The sequence below is a fragment of the Prionailurus bengalensis genome, chromosome X, assembly GCF_016509475.1.
Source record: "Prionailurus bengalensis isolate Pbe53 chromosome X, Fcat_Pben_1.1_paternal_pri, whole genome shotgun sequence".
NCBI lineage: Eukaryota > Metazoa > Chordata > Mammalia > Carnivora > Felidae > Prionailurus > Prionailurus bengalensis.
Genome location: NC_057361.1, coordinates 12,440,146 through 12,455,951, shown reverse-complemented (window position 1 = coordinate 12,455,951; position 15,806 = coordinate 12,440,146). Strand labels below are relative to the sequence as shown.

The 15,806-nt window shown below is 36.6% G+C and overlaps 1 protein-coding gene across 8 annotated transcripts in view; it reads left to right on the top strand.

Annotated features, from left to right (window-relative positions):
* The window catches only part of AP1S2 (adaptor related protein complex 1 subunit sigma 2), a 28,284-nt gene extending 14,499 nt beyond the window's left edge, over positions 1–13,785 (top strand). The window contains exons 5-7 of one of the 8 annotated variants that reach the window (XR_006295668.1): positions 251–345; positions 11,670–11,678; positions 12,501–13,785. Coding sequence is in view for 6 of the 8 variants with exons in the window: in XM_043570187.1 (XP_043426122.1) it covers positions 11,670–11,678; positions 11,927–11,983; positions 12,501–12,548 (114 nt within the window). In the remaining 2 variants the exon portion in view is untranslated. Of the gene's footprint in view, positions 1–250; positions 346–6,564; positions 9,552–11,669; positions 11,679–11,926; positions 11,984–12,500 lie in introns of those variants that run through there. The other 7 variants (XM_043570187.1, XR_006295667.1, XM_043570188.1 and 4 more) reach the window with 7 other exon arrangements.
* Positions 13,786–15,806: the final 2,021 nt, after the last annotated feature.

Here is a 15,806-nt window from a genome sequence, read left to right as displayed (position 1 = left end):
TTGATTCTTAAATTACTAAAGTGCAACATGCTGAGATTACTGACATTCTTTGCAATACTTGGAACATTCCACCTCCCCACCCACACCACCAATTAAGTGCCTATTTTAAGCTAGCTTTTTGTGGGGGAGGACCTGGGGGAGTGGTACAGTTGATTTATAAACATACATGTAATGACCAAGGAAATGTAGAGTGGATTTTCTTTGTAAAGTCAGGCACTTACCAGTTTTTCTCTGCTCCTTAATTTTATAGAGCCAGAATGAAGAATGGGGAGGTTTGTCTGAGGATATCTTATGATAAAGAGCAGTCTAAGGCTTTAGTCCCTTTGACCCCCAACTTATTTCTTGGTAACTACTAAATTTACCATCTTTGTGGCATGGATAAAGTGGGGTGTTATGCAAAGACTGTTGCACGTGAGATGATTTCAAGTCCTTGCCTGATCCGTGAAGATCAAATAGTTAAATACCGGGCGTCGGGCTTTAACCTCAGCGGTAGATGCATGATGGTGTTGATCAGCGCTTTGAGATGTGTCAGCCTTTCTTTTTTATACTAACAGCATCATTTTGAAATTTGTGGGGGTTTTCCTTTTGAGCTTTGTTTGCTGTTGGTATTGTTTCTCACAAAGTAATCTGAGAAATGAAAAATAAGTGAGGTACCAAAAGCAAGCATTACACTTATGAATTTGCTTCTACTTCGAGATGATCCACTTTATGAATAGATTCACTCGGATTTGCAGTTGTTAATCTGCCTCAGCTAGAAAGTGGTGCTCTGTGGAGAATTAGCGCTGCTAAAATTGATTTGTTTTAGTGCTGGGGCTGCATGATATATCTTAGTACTATGCAACATCTTTGTGGAAGTAATAATAAATCTGTTGGACTGCATAAAAATGGAAAGGTAAGAATCTTAGAAAAAGTGATTTTTAAAAATGAATCTTTTGTAACCTAAAATTATTTTTAAGTAAATAAGTACTTGGAGTATTTAATAACATGCCTTTTAGTATAAAGTTGGGGGGGGGGGTTTAAATTAAAATCTTGTTAATTAAGAATGGGCATGCTACTCAAACTCAAGAATATTGTACATTGTTTTACAATAGCTAGATATGTTCAAATATTTACAATATCCTTTAACAGCAAGAAGTGTTTTGATATAAATCCTCTTAGGATTTGGTTTAATAAGACAAACTCCTTTGATTCCTTTGTGATTTCCATTGTTTGTTAAAGCCTTTAAGCCTAACCCTTTTTCTTTTAAATTGGGTTAAAAGTTAACAAGGCCAGCGTATTTTAATTTTTTTAAGTGTATTTATTTTGAGAGAGAGCGAGAGCAGGGGAGGACCAGAGAGAGGGACGGAGAGAAAGAATCCCACGCAGGCTCCATGGGGCTCAAGCCAACAAACCATGAGATCATCACCTGAGCCGAAATTGGGAGTTAGACGCTTAACTGACTGAGCCACCCAGGAGCCCCCATATTGTAATTTTTTATAGGTAAACTTGATTGGGGTCTGCTAGAACAAACTAGATAAGTAAGGTTACATTAATGCTTGAAATGGAAAATACAGAAAGGCAGATGCAGAAAAAACAAAAGGCAGAACAAATCTTGTCTTTCATTTTACGCTTTATAAGAAACAATTTGGCCAATGTCCTTGATCACTGGTTTTCAGGTTCTAATCATTTTGTTCTAGATGTGTTTTTTGAGCTCTGTATTTGCCTGCTTTTCAGAATTTGAGGATTCCCCCCCCCCCTTTTATTTTTATGAGTTAAATGAGTTTCATTTTAACTCATTTTGAGCCTGCTCTTGCTACTCTGGGCTATTTGTAATAATGAAAAGTTGGAGTAACTTAAAATGAGTAGCTGTAAATCTGATTTTCAAAGATATTTGACAAGAACCCACAGTAAAATACATTTTTATATCACAGTAGTTACACGCACATAAACTGAAAAAATATTTTGTTAAATAATACTTTTATTTCTTGTGTTGCAATCTCACATTTTCTCTTCTATTTTCTTCGATGCTGATCCTGATCTACTAAATTGATTGCATGAGGCCTAAGACTGGCACCTGCAAAGAGCATATTCCTAGCCGTTGGTGGTGATTTTTTTTCTTTAAAAAGTACTTTCTGAAAAATTTCAAGGTTTGAGGGTTTTTCCCCCCCTACTGACACATTCTTTTACATTTTCTTTTATTGTTTCCTCTATTGCCTTTTTTTTTTAAAATAAAAATGTCCATTATAGAAGAATGAGCAAATACAGGTACGCACACTAAAACATAATTTACCCATCAACCAGGGACGATTAGATTAACTCAGTGGTTCTCAACTGGGATGGGGAGTGGGGCAATTATGCCTCCTCATGGAACATTAAACAATGCCTAGACATATTTTTGATTGTCACAACAGGCAGTGGAGTGCTACTGGCATCTAGTAGGTAAAGACCAAGGATGCTGCTAAGCGTCCAACAGTGCCCAGGACAGCCCTCCTAGAATAAGGAATTTATCCAGCCTCAAGTATCAGGAGTGCCCTGCTTAAGAACCTTTAGTTTAACACAATAGGATATATATACAAAGATTCCATTTACATTTTACAGACCACTATATCTTTTCAATATAATATATAGTCCAGAGTATAAATGATTGGCTGCAATGAATCAAAAGCAGGAGGGGAAAAAAAAACCCTAAGGACAGTAAAAGAAGGACAAATGTGCTTAATAAGAATATGTAAATGGCTATAAAAATCACCTCTGTGAGTCAATGAAATCACCCTTACTTGATAACCAGTGCCTGGGGAGATAATCTGTGGTTGACTTCAACACCTAACCCACAGCAAAGCTTGTGGGTTGTCACTATATAATTTCGTTTCCTGAACAATAACCAAATCTGTTGATGTCTGTTAAGGTAATTGAGTTTTTACATGGAAACAGAATTGAGTATACCCTGCAGGCAGTTAGAATATTTTTTTAATTTTCTGCTATTTTCCCCATTCACTTTAGGGATTTGATCATTTTTTTTTATAGGAGGAATAATTTAAATGATCAGAATTTGCAAATACAGGCTTTTATTGTACATGCAGACTTTTTTGTTGTTGTTGTTCTTCTGTACCTTACTAGCCTTCAAGAACTTACTTAGCAAAGACAGAGAGTTTGAATATTTGAAATTCAGTGATTCAAGGAAATCTTTTATGTTTTGAAAACCCTGATCAAATTTAAAGCATTTCAAGTCCTGATCCAAATGGACGACCAAGGCAAATACAATACAGTTACCCTAAAGTATGCTTAAAACTATTTCAAGTCTAAAGTGATATATGCTAATTAGTCTGGTTTTTTTAATTTGAAAAGTATAATTAACTGCCAGAGAAAGTAATTTGTCCTTAGTATTTTATAACTAATAGGTTTTAGAGCAGGGTTTACAAGATGGTAGTTATCCCTATCATTTTTAAGACAAACTTTTGAGACGTGGAATAGAAATAGATCAGCACAATAGAAAAAGACAACAGTAGATATAAATAAATAATTCACAGATGAAAGAAAATAATTCACAGATGAGAGAAAAAAACAAATGGCCCTTTTATGTAAGGGAATGTAAATTAAAATATGAATGATAACTTCTTTTGGTTTTTGGATTGGCATGGATGAGCAACCCTCTTGTCTGCTGCTTATGACCACTTAAACTTTGTAGTCCATTTTGGAGCATGAGTTTGGTGCTGTTAACAGTTAAATGTGTACACCTTTTGACCCATCAGTTAAATTTCAAGGAATTGTGTCCAAAAGAAATATACAAATACACTAAGACTCAGTGTAATATTAAGCCATTGGAACTTACCCAAATGTTAATCAGTGGGAAATAGGTTAAGAAAATTATGCTACCTACATACATGGAACTGTTAACCTGGTTGTAAAAGCAATGAGATTGATTTCTATGTAATGATAAGGAAAGATACTCACAGTATATCAAGTGAGGAAAGATCTAGGAGTGGGACATTAACTTATCAGCATTACCTGTGAAAATGTTTGAGGTCCCCCTCCCTTTTCTAGAACTGTAAAACAAACATGTGCTAGAAGTAGAAATATATTTTTAATTTACAAGTTTTTTAAATGACAAAATGATGTTGTGTGAATGGGAGAGTACACATTGTGTTATTCCATTAGGTAAAATCAGGTAGAATTTGCTAAAAAGAAAGTTCCAGCATGTAAAGTGAGGCATTTGTATGCTCTTGGCCATTTTAGACCCTAACTATCTGGAACAACCATATTGCTCTTGCCAATTGTTGCTAACTTAGTGTCAGAAAACTTTCTGACTTTACTAGTGCCTCACAATTGCTGATGGAATACGACTGACATTATGAGCTGTGTCATAAAAGGTACCTTATAAGGGCTTTTAGTTCTTCTCTTTCTATTCATTGCTAAACATAGATCTTCGTGAATTTGGATCTTCTCTGGCCCTTTGGTCTTTAAGCACAAGGAATAGGGTTCCAGAGTTGAGAGTAGGAATTCTGCCACAGAATACAGTGAGGGGCAGTAAAAAAGGACCATTATATTCTAATGTTTTTTTTGAGAGAGAGAGAGACAGAGTGTGAGTGGGGGAGGGGCAGAAAGAGAGGGAGACACAGAATCTGAAACAGGCTCCAGACTCTGAGCTGTCAGCACAGAGCCCTACATGACGCTCGAACGGCGAGGTCATGACCTGAGCCGAAGTCGGATGCTCAGCCGACTGAGCCACCCAGGCGCCCCTGGACCTTTGTATTCTAGAACATGAAGGACAGAGGATACTACTTTTAGTACAAGGAATAAGTGAAGCCCCTCTACAAGAAAAACGAATAAAGCAGTAACTTCAAATTATAGTTACTTGTATTTTTCATTAAATGTAAACTATTTTCTCTTTGTGTACTAGAAAATCGGGAGACTAGGTTTTCCGTTTTGGATCCAATACCAGTAGTTAACTTAAGCACTCATCTCAACAAGACTTAAGTCTTCAGATAAGTGCTAGCTTACCAGATTTCATTACAGTTTCCCAGATTGTTATGAGTTTTCGGCCTAGTGTGGTGACTTTCTGGGAATTTCGAAGGTGATGGAGTTTGTCTTAGCAATGTAGGCAGTTTTAAGAACAGGTGTAACTTAATTCCTCTCTCTGCTGTGTTTGTTAACCTCCACTTCCCACTACCTCTGGTTCTTTTTGTAGGGGGTTGAGAAGAAAGTTACTCTTAGTATGGAGGAAAGTTGAACATACATGCACGTACACTAAGGAGAAGGAGCAAATGCAGACAGCGATAGACTAAAGGGGAAAGTATATTGGCAGGGTGAATGGGAATGGAATCAAAAGCATTGGTCTTACGCAAGACACATCTTCCTCCTATTAGGAGGAGATAACTGAGTAAAGCTGTAGTTTGTTTTTTCCTCATCAGCTGGATGAGCGAAATTGAGAAAGTTGTCATTTTCTTTGAGAAACTAGTCTAGAGAAGAGCTGCTAGGGACGGAGGAGAAAGAGGAGACATAGATAACCTGAGGGAAATGTTGAGGGTTTGGAATAGACTTAACTGGGGAGTAAATGAGTGAGGAGTAAAAGGATTGCCCAGGACTGTAGGCCCATTTCAGGTTGAAAATAATGTCTAATCTCTAATCAGAGAACAGGTCTCCAGAGAATTGGTACTAAGGGCAATTTGCGGTATTTGTGTAATAAAACAACTGTATTAAAAAAAATGTTTGTTTTCATTCTGGCCTCTATTCCCCTGTATTTGAAATCGCTGATGTTTTAGTGTATTAAGAAACTCACCTTGCCTGGGTAGTGGAAAAAGATAGTAGTTCTGGTTCTGCACAGGACCCCTTGTGCATTATGACACGCTTGACTCTCACCCTCCCCAATCCTTAAGTAAATAATTATTCCATGACTCATTAGATGTACTGATAGTGTGAGGGCCCAGAATACTAGAGTTATATTTAATCCACTGTCATATTTTCTTTGGATATTAGAGAGAAAAATCATTTGGCTAATGTGGGCATATCTGTCATTCAGCTTAAAATTAACCTTAAATGTTAAGTGGTCACTAAGGCATTTATAGCACAGCTTTTTCAGACTGTCTCAACTGAGAAATTATTGAAACATGTTACGGTAACTTAAAAGTGGTAAAAGGATACATTATTTGTGTGCATTTTAGGGTTTCTGAAAGAATATTTTTCCCTGCGAAGAATATTCTTCACACTTGATGGATGCTAATTTCTTGTTTAAGTATACTTAATATGGATCATTGGCTGTGAGGAATAGTTTGGTTTAGCATCTCCCCTTTCCTTTACGAAGTGTAGTAAAAGGTCTGTCAGACATGCCGGGCAGTCATGTTTGAGAGCCGTTTGTTTTCTTCCATAGTAAGTCTCTTCTGGGGAGGACTGCTGGTGTGCTCAGCCCTACTTGGGACACTACCTTTCTCTTTTCTTTCAATGGGCATAAGCTCTCCATGGTTGGTTTTTGCACAGTGTGTATAGAATTAAGAGAAAACAAAAAGATTTAAAGCTATAATATAAAGGTTCAAAGAACTGCTATTTAGGTGAAAGGTTGACAGACTTAAACTTTTCTTGTTCTCTCTCCAGAAAACAGAGAATATGTATCACAGCAAGAGTTTCATTGGGTGTAAGAGAGCGTACTAGAATACGTGCTGGAGTTCTGACACGCATCAAAATGTAGTAGGACCTATGAATTCAGTTTGGTTTTTGTCAAGTTTGTTATTTATATTTTAGTATTACCTGATAAGTCTGATTCCATTAAATCTTAAGGGATAGTCCCAATACTTCGTTTAACTGCTATTTTCATAGGGAATTTTACTCTGCTAGTCATTCATCGTTGGGACTTAGAATTTTTTTTTTTTTTTACACAGACTATTGAAATAGGTTCAGAGGTTCTTTGACAAAAAAGTATTAGTAAATACTGTGAAGCGCTAATGTCACTGATAACAGAAATGGAATTCCCCTATGCAAATGAGAGCTTCCATAAGAACATGAAGCATTTGGGGTTTATTACATTATTTTAACTTGCTGGTTCATTCCACTGTATTGAGTGAGGAAGAAGGCACAACTGTCTCTTGAAAGTGTTTAAGAATTATCTGAGGATTAAAATTTAACTGGTGCTTCTCAGATACTTTTATATTTAATGGTTCTCGTATGAGAGATCTGTCACATATTTGAACAGTTTACATGACTTTGTAGCCTAACATTTCAAAATGCCGAATTTAATATTAAAATGAGGATATTTTAGAAGCACTCAAATGAGCAATTTTAAACTTTGAATCACAAGCCTTTTGGCAGGGGTAAAATCCCTTTGAGAGTCTAAAGAGCCCTGGGCCCTCTTCTCAGGAAAATCTGCACAGAATTTTGCCTCTAGTTTTAAGGGGTTTGTGGAGTCCCTAGAAATCCATCTCTGGACACTCTAGGCTCAGTTTAAAACCTCTCCTCAGGTTACCTCGTTGACATGAGAAACTTCTATTTACATAAATTTGTAGGCATAGACAGTTGACATCTTTTTGGAGATTTCTTTATAATCTATCTTGAGGATTATTTAAAAAGTAATATCCTCAGTCTTAAAGGCATTGTCTTTGGAGTTTCTGTTGTTGTTTTTTGTTTTCTTTTTGTTCTGTTTTTTTTAAAGCTAAGTGAACCATTAAAAACCTCCATTGCTACTTAAAATACCAAATGGGTGACTGCTTTTCCACTACTTCTTGGGAAACATTTTCCTTTAGGATCTGTAAAAGAGTTTATGGTCACCTTAGGATGTAACGATTTTCATTAACGGATTAAATTCCTTTACTTTGTGTAATAAAATCCTGACATACTTGAAGACTGGCGGGAGGTAGTGTTCTAATTGAACTTTCAGTTAACTCAGTACTGACCAGATGACTTTACACTGAAAATCTTTTCAGCCTGTTAGTAAATACAGTGCTTTTGGATTTTGTAGGACATAGATCATTTTGATTATCATTATATGAGGTTTTTAAAAGAGGAATCTGAACTCCTTTAGCACTGTTTATAAGCTAAATATTCAGCCATAGACCAAAGAACAAAAACAAAAATTTAAGTTTCCATTTTCTTTACTGTGCAGCAAACATTCTAGAAATCTGATTGTGTCTCTCAGTTTGTATACTGTATAAGAATATATGCATTTCTTTTGTAGCCACGTCATGAATATTTTAATGTCCCTGTGTACTAAATGACTACTCATCGTGTATGCAGAATTGCACAGAGGAAATAGAGAGCTGATATACTTATGAAAGAAAATGCCCTCAGCTTGGTGACTGATTATCTTGTATAATCATTTCAGAATCAATACCTTCACCATTGTAATTTTTTTTTCCTGTCGTCATTTCTCTGTTTGATTTTCATTCTATATATGATCTTGATATAGTTTATTCCTGCTCTCAACTGGTTTAATTTCTTCTTGAAATATGGCCTATGAATGTTTTGAGTAGTATTTCACCTTAAACACGTACATGATTCATCTTGTAAGAGGAAACGTTAGCAATCGTTAAAGTTTTTACCAAAGAGCATATAGCAGAAGTGCTACAGCAGAATAAACAGTGTCGTAACATACAGTGTGACTTGGTCTTCAGATGTTGGGGGAGAAAAGAAATTCTATTTAGTGTGACTGTATTACAGCTCTCTGTGAGCTAATGTATTCTAACGTATCACATAAAAGTATATTTGGAAATAATTCAAGAAAGTAAAATCTGTACTATTACACAATATTTAAGGGTGAAACATTCACAGTTCCTAAGTTTGTAATGCCATGTATATTGGATCACATTTGTGCCACACAATATTGAACAGTCCCTTTAAGAATGATCAGAAAACTGTGTTAGAAGTCTCTTCTACAGTATCTGTTGTTTAATAGGAAATAACCTTTTCAAAATGTTAATACTGAGTTTGTTTATATAGTTAAAATCCTAATACAGTTTAAATACTAGTATTTTACTAGTGATGGTTTTATAATAGATTAAGTCTTCATTTAAATACTTAATGATTTGTTAACTATAGTTTTATATTCTAAATATTAAGACTTAATATTGATTACGGTGTATAGTTTTAAAACGTGCAACTTATTATAAAAGGAAAAGTATCCAATAATTCATTGCTTATATGTAGAGAGTTTAAAGCCTGATTAAGTAAGCTATCATTAAACCAATTCAAAAGATGCTCAAACAGGTTTACCACTGAAAGACGACCTATGAGAGTGTCTATTAGGCAGGTATGCAGACCAGTTCTTTCCATTCTCGCTGTACTGCATGACATTTGAAGCACCTGGATGGGCTATCAAATGGGAAACTTAGCATTATACCTTGAAAGCACTGGGAGACACTGGTCTTTCATTTCCATTTTTGTCCTCTGCCCCTCCCCCAACCCTGCAATATGTTATTCATCTGGTTTTAATGCTGAATATGCATTGTCTCATGCCTGTTTGCTTTGGATGCTGTGTGCTGAGCTGTAACAAGATGTTGCTTCTTTTGTTATTTGTATACAGCTGCTTGCTTTAAATTAGTAGATTCTGAAATCGCTTTTCTTGCACGTCTAAAATAAAAGTATTGCATGTACTTTGTCTCATGTGAATGACTTTTTTCTTCTCCATCCCTTTTGACAAATATATTTTACACTTTAGTTTTTCCAGGTAATTTTATTAAACATATTTAAAAAACATAAAAATGGTTAAGCTGGCAAATTCTGTTCAATGTACAGTTCAGGACTGTTAAGTATATTCACGTTGTGCAGCTGATGTCCAGAAATTTTTCATCCTGTCATACTGAAACTGTAGCCATTAAACAACTCCCCATCCCTCCCCTCAGCCCTTGGTAACCACCATTCTACTTTGTTTCTATGAATTTGATTACTTTAGAGAATAGTTTTTCTAGGTAATTTTGAGCTACAATTTCAGTGTGAACATGGCAAAATTACATATTATATTATGAACACAATTTGTAAAAAAAAAAAAACAAAACTAATGTACAAATAGTACAAGTCTCAAGGAATCAAATATGTAACTGATTGCTTTTAAGTAGGCCTTTTGGAAAGGACATATATTTTAAATAATGCATATGGGACACGTAACATGGTTCTCTTCAGGAAATGCCATATAGGATTACAGGCAGTAAGGACATAGGGGAAGTCTGACCAGCTCCGGGGAATAGAATGGGAGTCATTCTTACATGGATAAGTGAAGAATGTTACCTGCATGGAATTCAATGTAGGCATCTTTTAATAAATGCATTAAAGGCTGTATGGTGTTTTTAAAGACAATTTAACATTACAGTTGACCTTTGAACAATGAGTGGGTTAGGAGTGCCAACCCTCCCAGGCAATTGAAAATTCACATACACCTTTTGACTCCCCCAGAAACTTAACAGCCAACTGTGGACTGGAAGCCTTACCGACAACCTGAACATTCAGTTAACACCTCGTTTGTATATGTATTATATACCATATTACAGTAAAGTAAGCTAGAGGAAAAAATGTTAAGAAAATCCTAAGGAAAATAGAGTTACCATATGGTAACAAAGTCCGCATGTAAATGGACTGGTTACAGTTCAAGGCCTAAATGGAAACGATTGTTTTTAAATTGTTTCCTTTATTTAAGATATATGTGATTCAGATGTCAGTACAGTATATGTAATGTCTGAGGCTAAACATGAGAAGGTAAAGAGACTGGCTTACATGATTCTTGGGACTGTTGCATCTTTCCATTAGACTTTCTTTAAACTGTATCGTGAAAACTCTGAGACCTGCAAATAAAAGAGAACCTTTGTGTGCACATCACTCAGCTTCAGCAACCACCAGCTCAGTACTCTTAGTACTATGCCTGTTTCGTCATCCATTTCCCCCCACCCCCATTTTTGCCTCAGTATTTTAGAGCAAGCCCTAGACCTCTTATTTCATCTGTAATCCTTCAATATGTATCACCAGGAGAAAGAAGTACCACAGTCCTCCCCCCGCCCCCAAAATTGACAGTAATTCCTAATACTTGTTCCTGGTTCAATTTCTCCTAATTGTTGAAAATGCATTTCTATACTTGGTTAGAACCAGATTTCCAACAAGGCTCACGTTGTATCTGGTTGTCGTCTTTTAAGTCTTTTCATCTTTAACAACTCGTCTGCTTTTTTTCCTTGCCATTTTTTTAAAACTGAGTCACCTATGTTGTAGAATGTCCTCCAGCGGGTTGTAATCTTGTGGCGCTGTTTAACTTGTTTGCTTATCCACCATATATATTTTGATGTGTAGCCTGGTTAAGCTGAGGTTTCGTTGGGGGGAGGGGTGGCGAGGGCAAGAATACTTCAGAATTTTTTTCTTTAACCAAAGCTGATTTTTTACCCATTTTTCATTAGTAAACACACCTACTAAAAGGTTACCATAAAAACTTTATATGCAGAGTTGATTTATAGTACTTTATTTAGTACTAAATGCTAAATACCTTCAGTTAGGTCTCAGTTGTGTGATGTTATCGGTTGACATTTTTTTGAGCACTTTCTAGAAGTCGGGCACTAAGCCTTCTCTCCCTCAAATCTCTATATGAAGGTAAGTACTATCCAAATACGGAAACAGACTAGCGTTTAATTTACTTAAGATTATTCCATGTACTGCTTTACATGCAATTAAATCTAACGTATGGATTTGTGGTTTAATATTGTTCTTTTCCTTGTTTTGTGCTGTACCATAATTAGGATGCAAAAGTAAGTTAATTTGTTATTGGATACTAAAAATTACGTTTTCTCCATTAAATTCTAGTATGCCTTTTAATTACAGAATTATTGCAAGTAACCCCTGAATCTGACCTGGTCCTATTTTGTGATATGCAAAATCAGCCACTTTGGAATATTAAGTAATTTTTTTCTAGATATGCCTGCTTTGTCTTGTCTTCCTTTGACATTTAAAAATGAATATTGATTGTTACATAGGACAAAAGTGCCTTTGTCCCCAGGTATTCTTTCTGTGTTGCCTCACCAAACCATTGGTTGCCTTGGAGAGGTCTGGGAAGGTGAGTTTCTGAAGCCATGCTGCTGGGGACAGTTAAGTTAAAAACTGAGTAAAAACTCAGAGTAAGACATTTCTATGACTACACATGACCAAAAAAAAAAAGGGGGCCATGGGAAACAACATTATGTGAAGATTCAGAAGAACTCGGGGTTTTCCCTGCTTTTTATTTAGGGGAGGTTTTGAATTTTAACACAAAGATAACTTACTTTTCCTGTAGCTAATTCAGTAGCAATGATTTCCTAAATTGCCAGTGGGCTTGACTGCTTTTTGTGTTACAGCGATGGTACCCAGCACATTGGTAGGTAATTAGTGGGTATTTAATGCATGCTGAAAATACCCTTCTGTGGTCTTTTGGGGTCCACAACCCTGAATAACTGCCTGCTCTCAGTTTTAGACTGTGCCCAAACCAATGAACTGCTTGCATTGTTCTCTGAAACTTGCACATCCCTCCGTGTCAATTTCACACTCTCAAGCTTCCCCGGATCTGCTTACCAGAGTCTCACATTTTCCCTCCACAGGAAGCTGAAACCCCACGTAGTGTTCTTGAAGAAATTGGACTGACATAACTCACCTCCCTTGTTGATGACTTCTTGTGACATTTCACACACTGTAGATGGTCACTGCCTTCATGTCCATGTTAGCTAATGGTATAAGATGACGTCTTGTCAGTATTACTGTTTTGCTAAGCTGCTTCATTCAGGCCTACACACAAAAAAAATTTTTTTAAAGGGAACTTTGGTTAATCAAGTGATAAGGGACTTAAACATGAGTTAGAATGATGCAGAAAAAGAAAGGTACCTTTTCTGGATATTTTAGTTTTTAAATCTGTTTCTCTCAATCTGATTATGTATCTATGAGAATGACACAATTAGGCAATCTACATTCATTAATTACGGTCTTTGGCAAAGGAAACTGTTAAAAATTATAATATGAAACCTGGTTATATGAAACCAAAGACTAGTGTGGGATTTCAGTATATCTGAGGATAAAGGGAATTGATACATATCAAATGAATTAAAATTTAACTGTTTATGTTGAAACTTTAAAAAAGAGAACCAAATTTATACCAAAGACCCTCATTGGAAACTACATACTTAAAGGGAATACACAAATGACTAAATTGAAATGGTGTGTTTTACACTAAAAAATCTTTCCCTGGCATTCCAGACCTGGGACGAGGAACAGAGAGCGACTAATAGTGAGCACGTTATTTTTAAGGCCAAGGAACATTCAACTCCTGAGACAGATTTTTTTGTGGTCATAACCATGTAGTGACTTAGATGGTTTTTGATGCCCCCAAATAAAAAAGGAAACATTGACGTAACCTGGAATTCTTCATAACAGCATCTTACAGAAAACATGTTTCTTCTCTTCACAGAGTGTTGCTTAAGTCATTGTTTAAAGCACGAATATTCCTTCCGGGGTGCTTGTTAGAGCCAAATTTATTTAGCTTCCCTCCACTTACAAGTGCTGCAAACGTTAGGGCAGCTTCATTCCCTTCCATGGCACTGCCTAGTTATCAGAAATCTTCTAAAAGCAGACACCACCTTTCATATAAAAGTGATAGTCGAATGAGGTAAAATGGCATTAGTGGGCCCTATATTTTTTAAAGCTGTACAATTGTTTCAATGTCACTTTTATACATACTTCTGTGTATGTAAACATGTCTTCATGGTTTACACTTTCATTTGTATCTGCTGGGCTGGATTAAGCTTTGTTGTGATTGTGACCAATACATATTCGGGCCATGTTAGCACTGTCTTACCACATCACCAATTGGTTGTAATAAATGTTCAACGTATACCATTGTAGTGTGTTTTTATCTTTCTCTTTGCAAAGGTTTATCAACTATGGGGAGCTGCTTAAAGAATTTTACATTTTTTCAGTCAAATGTCAAAAATCCATCTCCGTTTCAATGTGGTTGCTAAAAGCACACACAAGATAAACGGTAGAAGATGTAAGGAGTCTTCATGTACTTCAAGCTCATTAAAAAATAATGTGGATTCCATGCTGAGAGCCTATCCACACATTTATTTTCAATCAATAAATGCCGCTTTTAAAACCTTGATGCAGTTGACTTTTCTACTCTTTCTGAATGAGCAACTCTTGATTACTCCAGGTAATCGAAGGTACTGCACATCAGCCGGATCCCTATTCCCCCAAGCCCCGGAGAGGCTAGCACACTTGCCAAACTGAACTGATGTTTGCAAACTACTGCCTAATATAAGCAGCAACTCAAAACTTTGGTTATCATGATAGTTAAGGGACCCCCTCCTAAGTGCATATGGGAAATGTTACATACTAAAGCAAGGATGGTAAAGAACAAAGGATCAACTACCGTCAAGTTTCTAGTCTGCTAAAAAGATACTTGCAGACTTAGTCTCCAATACTCGGTTTATTCACTGGAAACAGGCCTGATGGGCTTCTGCTGGCAACGTAGAGCTGGAATTTTTAAATCATAAATAGAAATCACGTTATAAATTTAAAAAACAGTAATACATTTAAGTTCAAGATGCACACTCGAATGAACCAGTCAAGTGGTTTAAAAACTGCCCTTTCCCTCCCTCCACACAATGCCCATGAATGCCCAAGGGAAAAGACCCCATCATCTCATAATTACCTTGAGCACAAGCTGGTGTTTATCCCGTTTTGTCCTCCATGATCTGTGAAGGCCATTCAGCTCGGAATACCACCTTTGATTGTGTATATCTTGACTATATTTAGGAAAGTACTGAAGAACACTGGATTTAGGGATAGTTATTCTGCATTAGTGAGTCCAGTAGAATAATGACAGTTTTCAGTCGTTTTGAGAGTAAAGCAAGCATTTAAAGTTGAACAAATCAATTTGTAAGGTGAAATGATTTCTGGACCATACTTTAAAAAAATTTTTTTATAATGTTTATTTGTGAGAAACAGAGTTACAAGTGGGGGAGGGGCAGAGAAAGAGGGAGACAATCCAAAGCAGGCTCCAGGCTCCGAGCTATCAGCACAGAGCCCAACATGGGGCTCAAACCCACGAACTGTGACATCATGACCTGAGCCGAAGTCGGACACTCAACTGACTGAGCCACCCAGGCACACCTGGACCATACTTTCTTCTATAGACTACATACTGAAGAACTCATTTTTTCGTTGTTTTTTTTTTAAGAACTCATTTTCAACAGATAACCACTCAGAAATCCCAATCTTGAAATTTCTCTTCCTCTGTTGGCTTCAGTATTTTGTGCATCCTTATTTCCAAATCTCAAGTTGCCAAATGCCACATACTCTGAAATTCAGTATCTCCAGTATGTCAATGGAAAGGTTACTAAGGAAATTAAAAACATATGAAGTATGAGAGCATCTTTTCTTCTTTGTGATTTGAAATCTAAGAATGGTATTTTTTGGCCTTAAGCCTTTTTTTTTTTCTTTAAACAGGTCTCTGACCATTGTTTTTTAAATGAGAATTCCTTTAACAGTAAGCAGTAGCAAGGATCCTAATTTTCCTGAAAATGACAAAAATAAGATTTACGTCTCTATAAAGAGCTCCCCAACACACTATAAAAAAGATGAACCCCCCCAAATGTTAAACCTCCACCTGAGAAGGCGCTGTGAATAAGGGACAGGATGGAGAGGAAAAACTGACTTTACCTTTCAAGTACTTTATTTAGTTCTTTAATGTTTATTTTTGAGAGAGAGAGAGAGACAGAGTACAAGCGGGGGTGGGGCAGAGGGAGAGGGAGACACAGAATCCGAAGCAGGCTCCAGGCTCCGAGCTGTCAGCACAGAGCCTGGCGCAGGGCTCGAACTCACTGAGCCACCCAGGCGCCCCTCCCCCCTTTAAG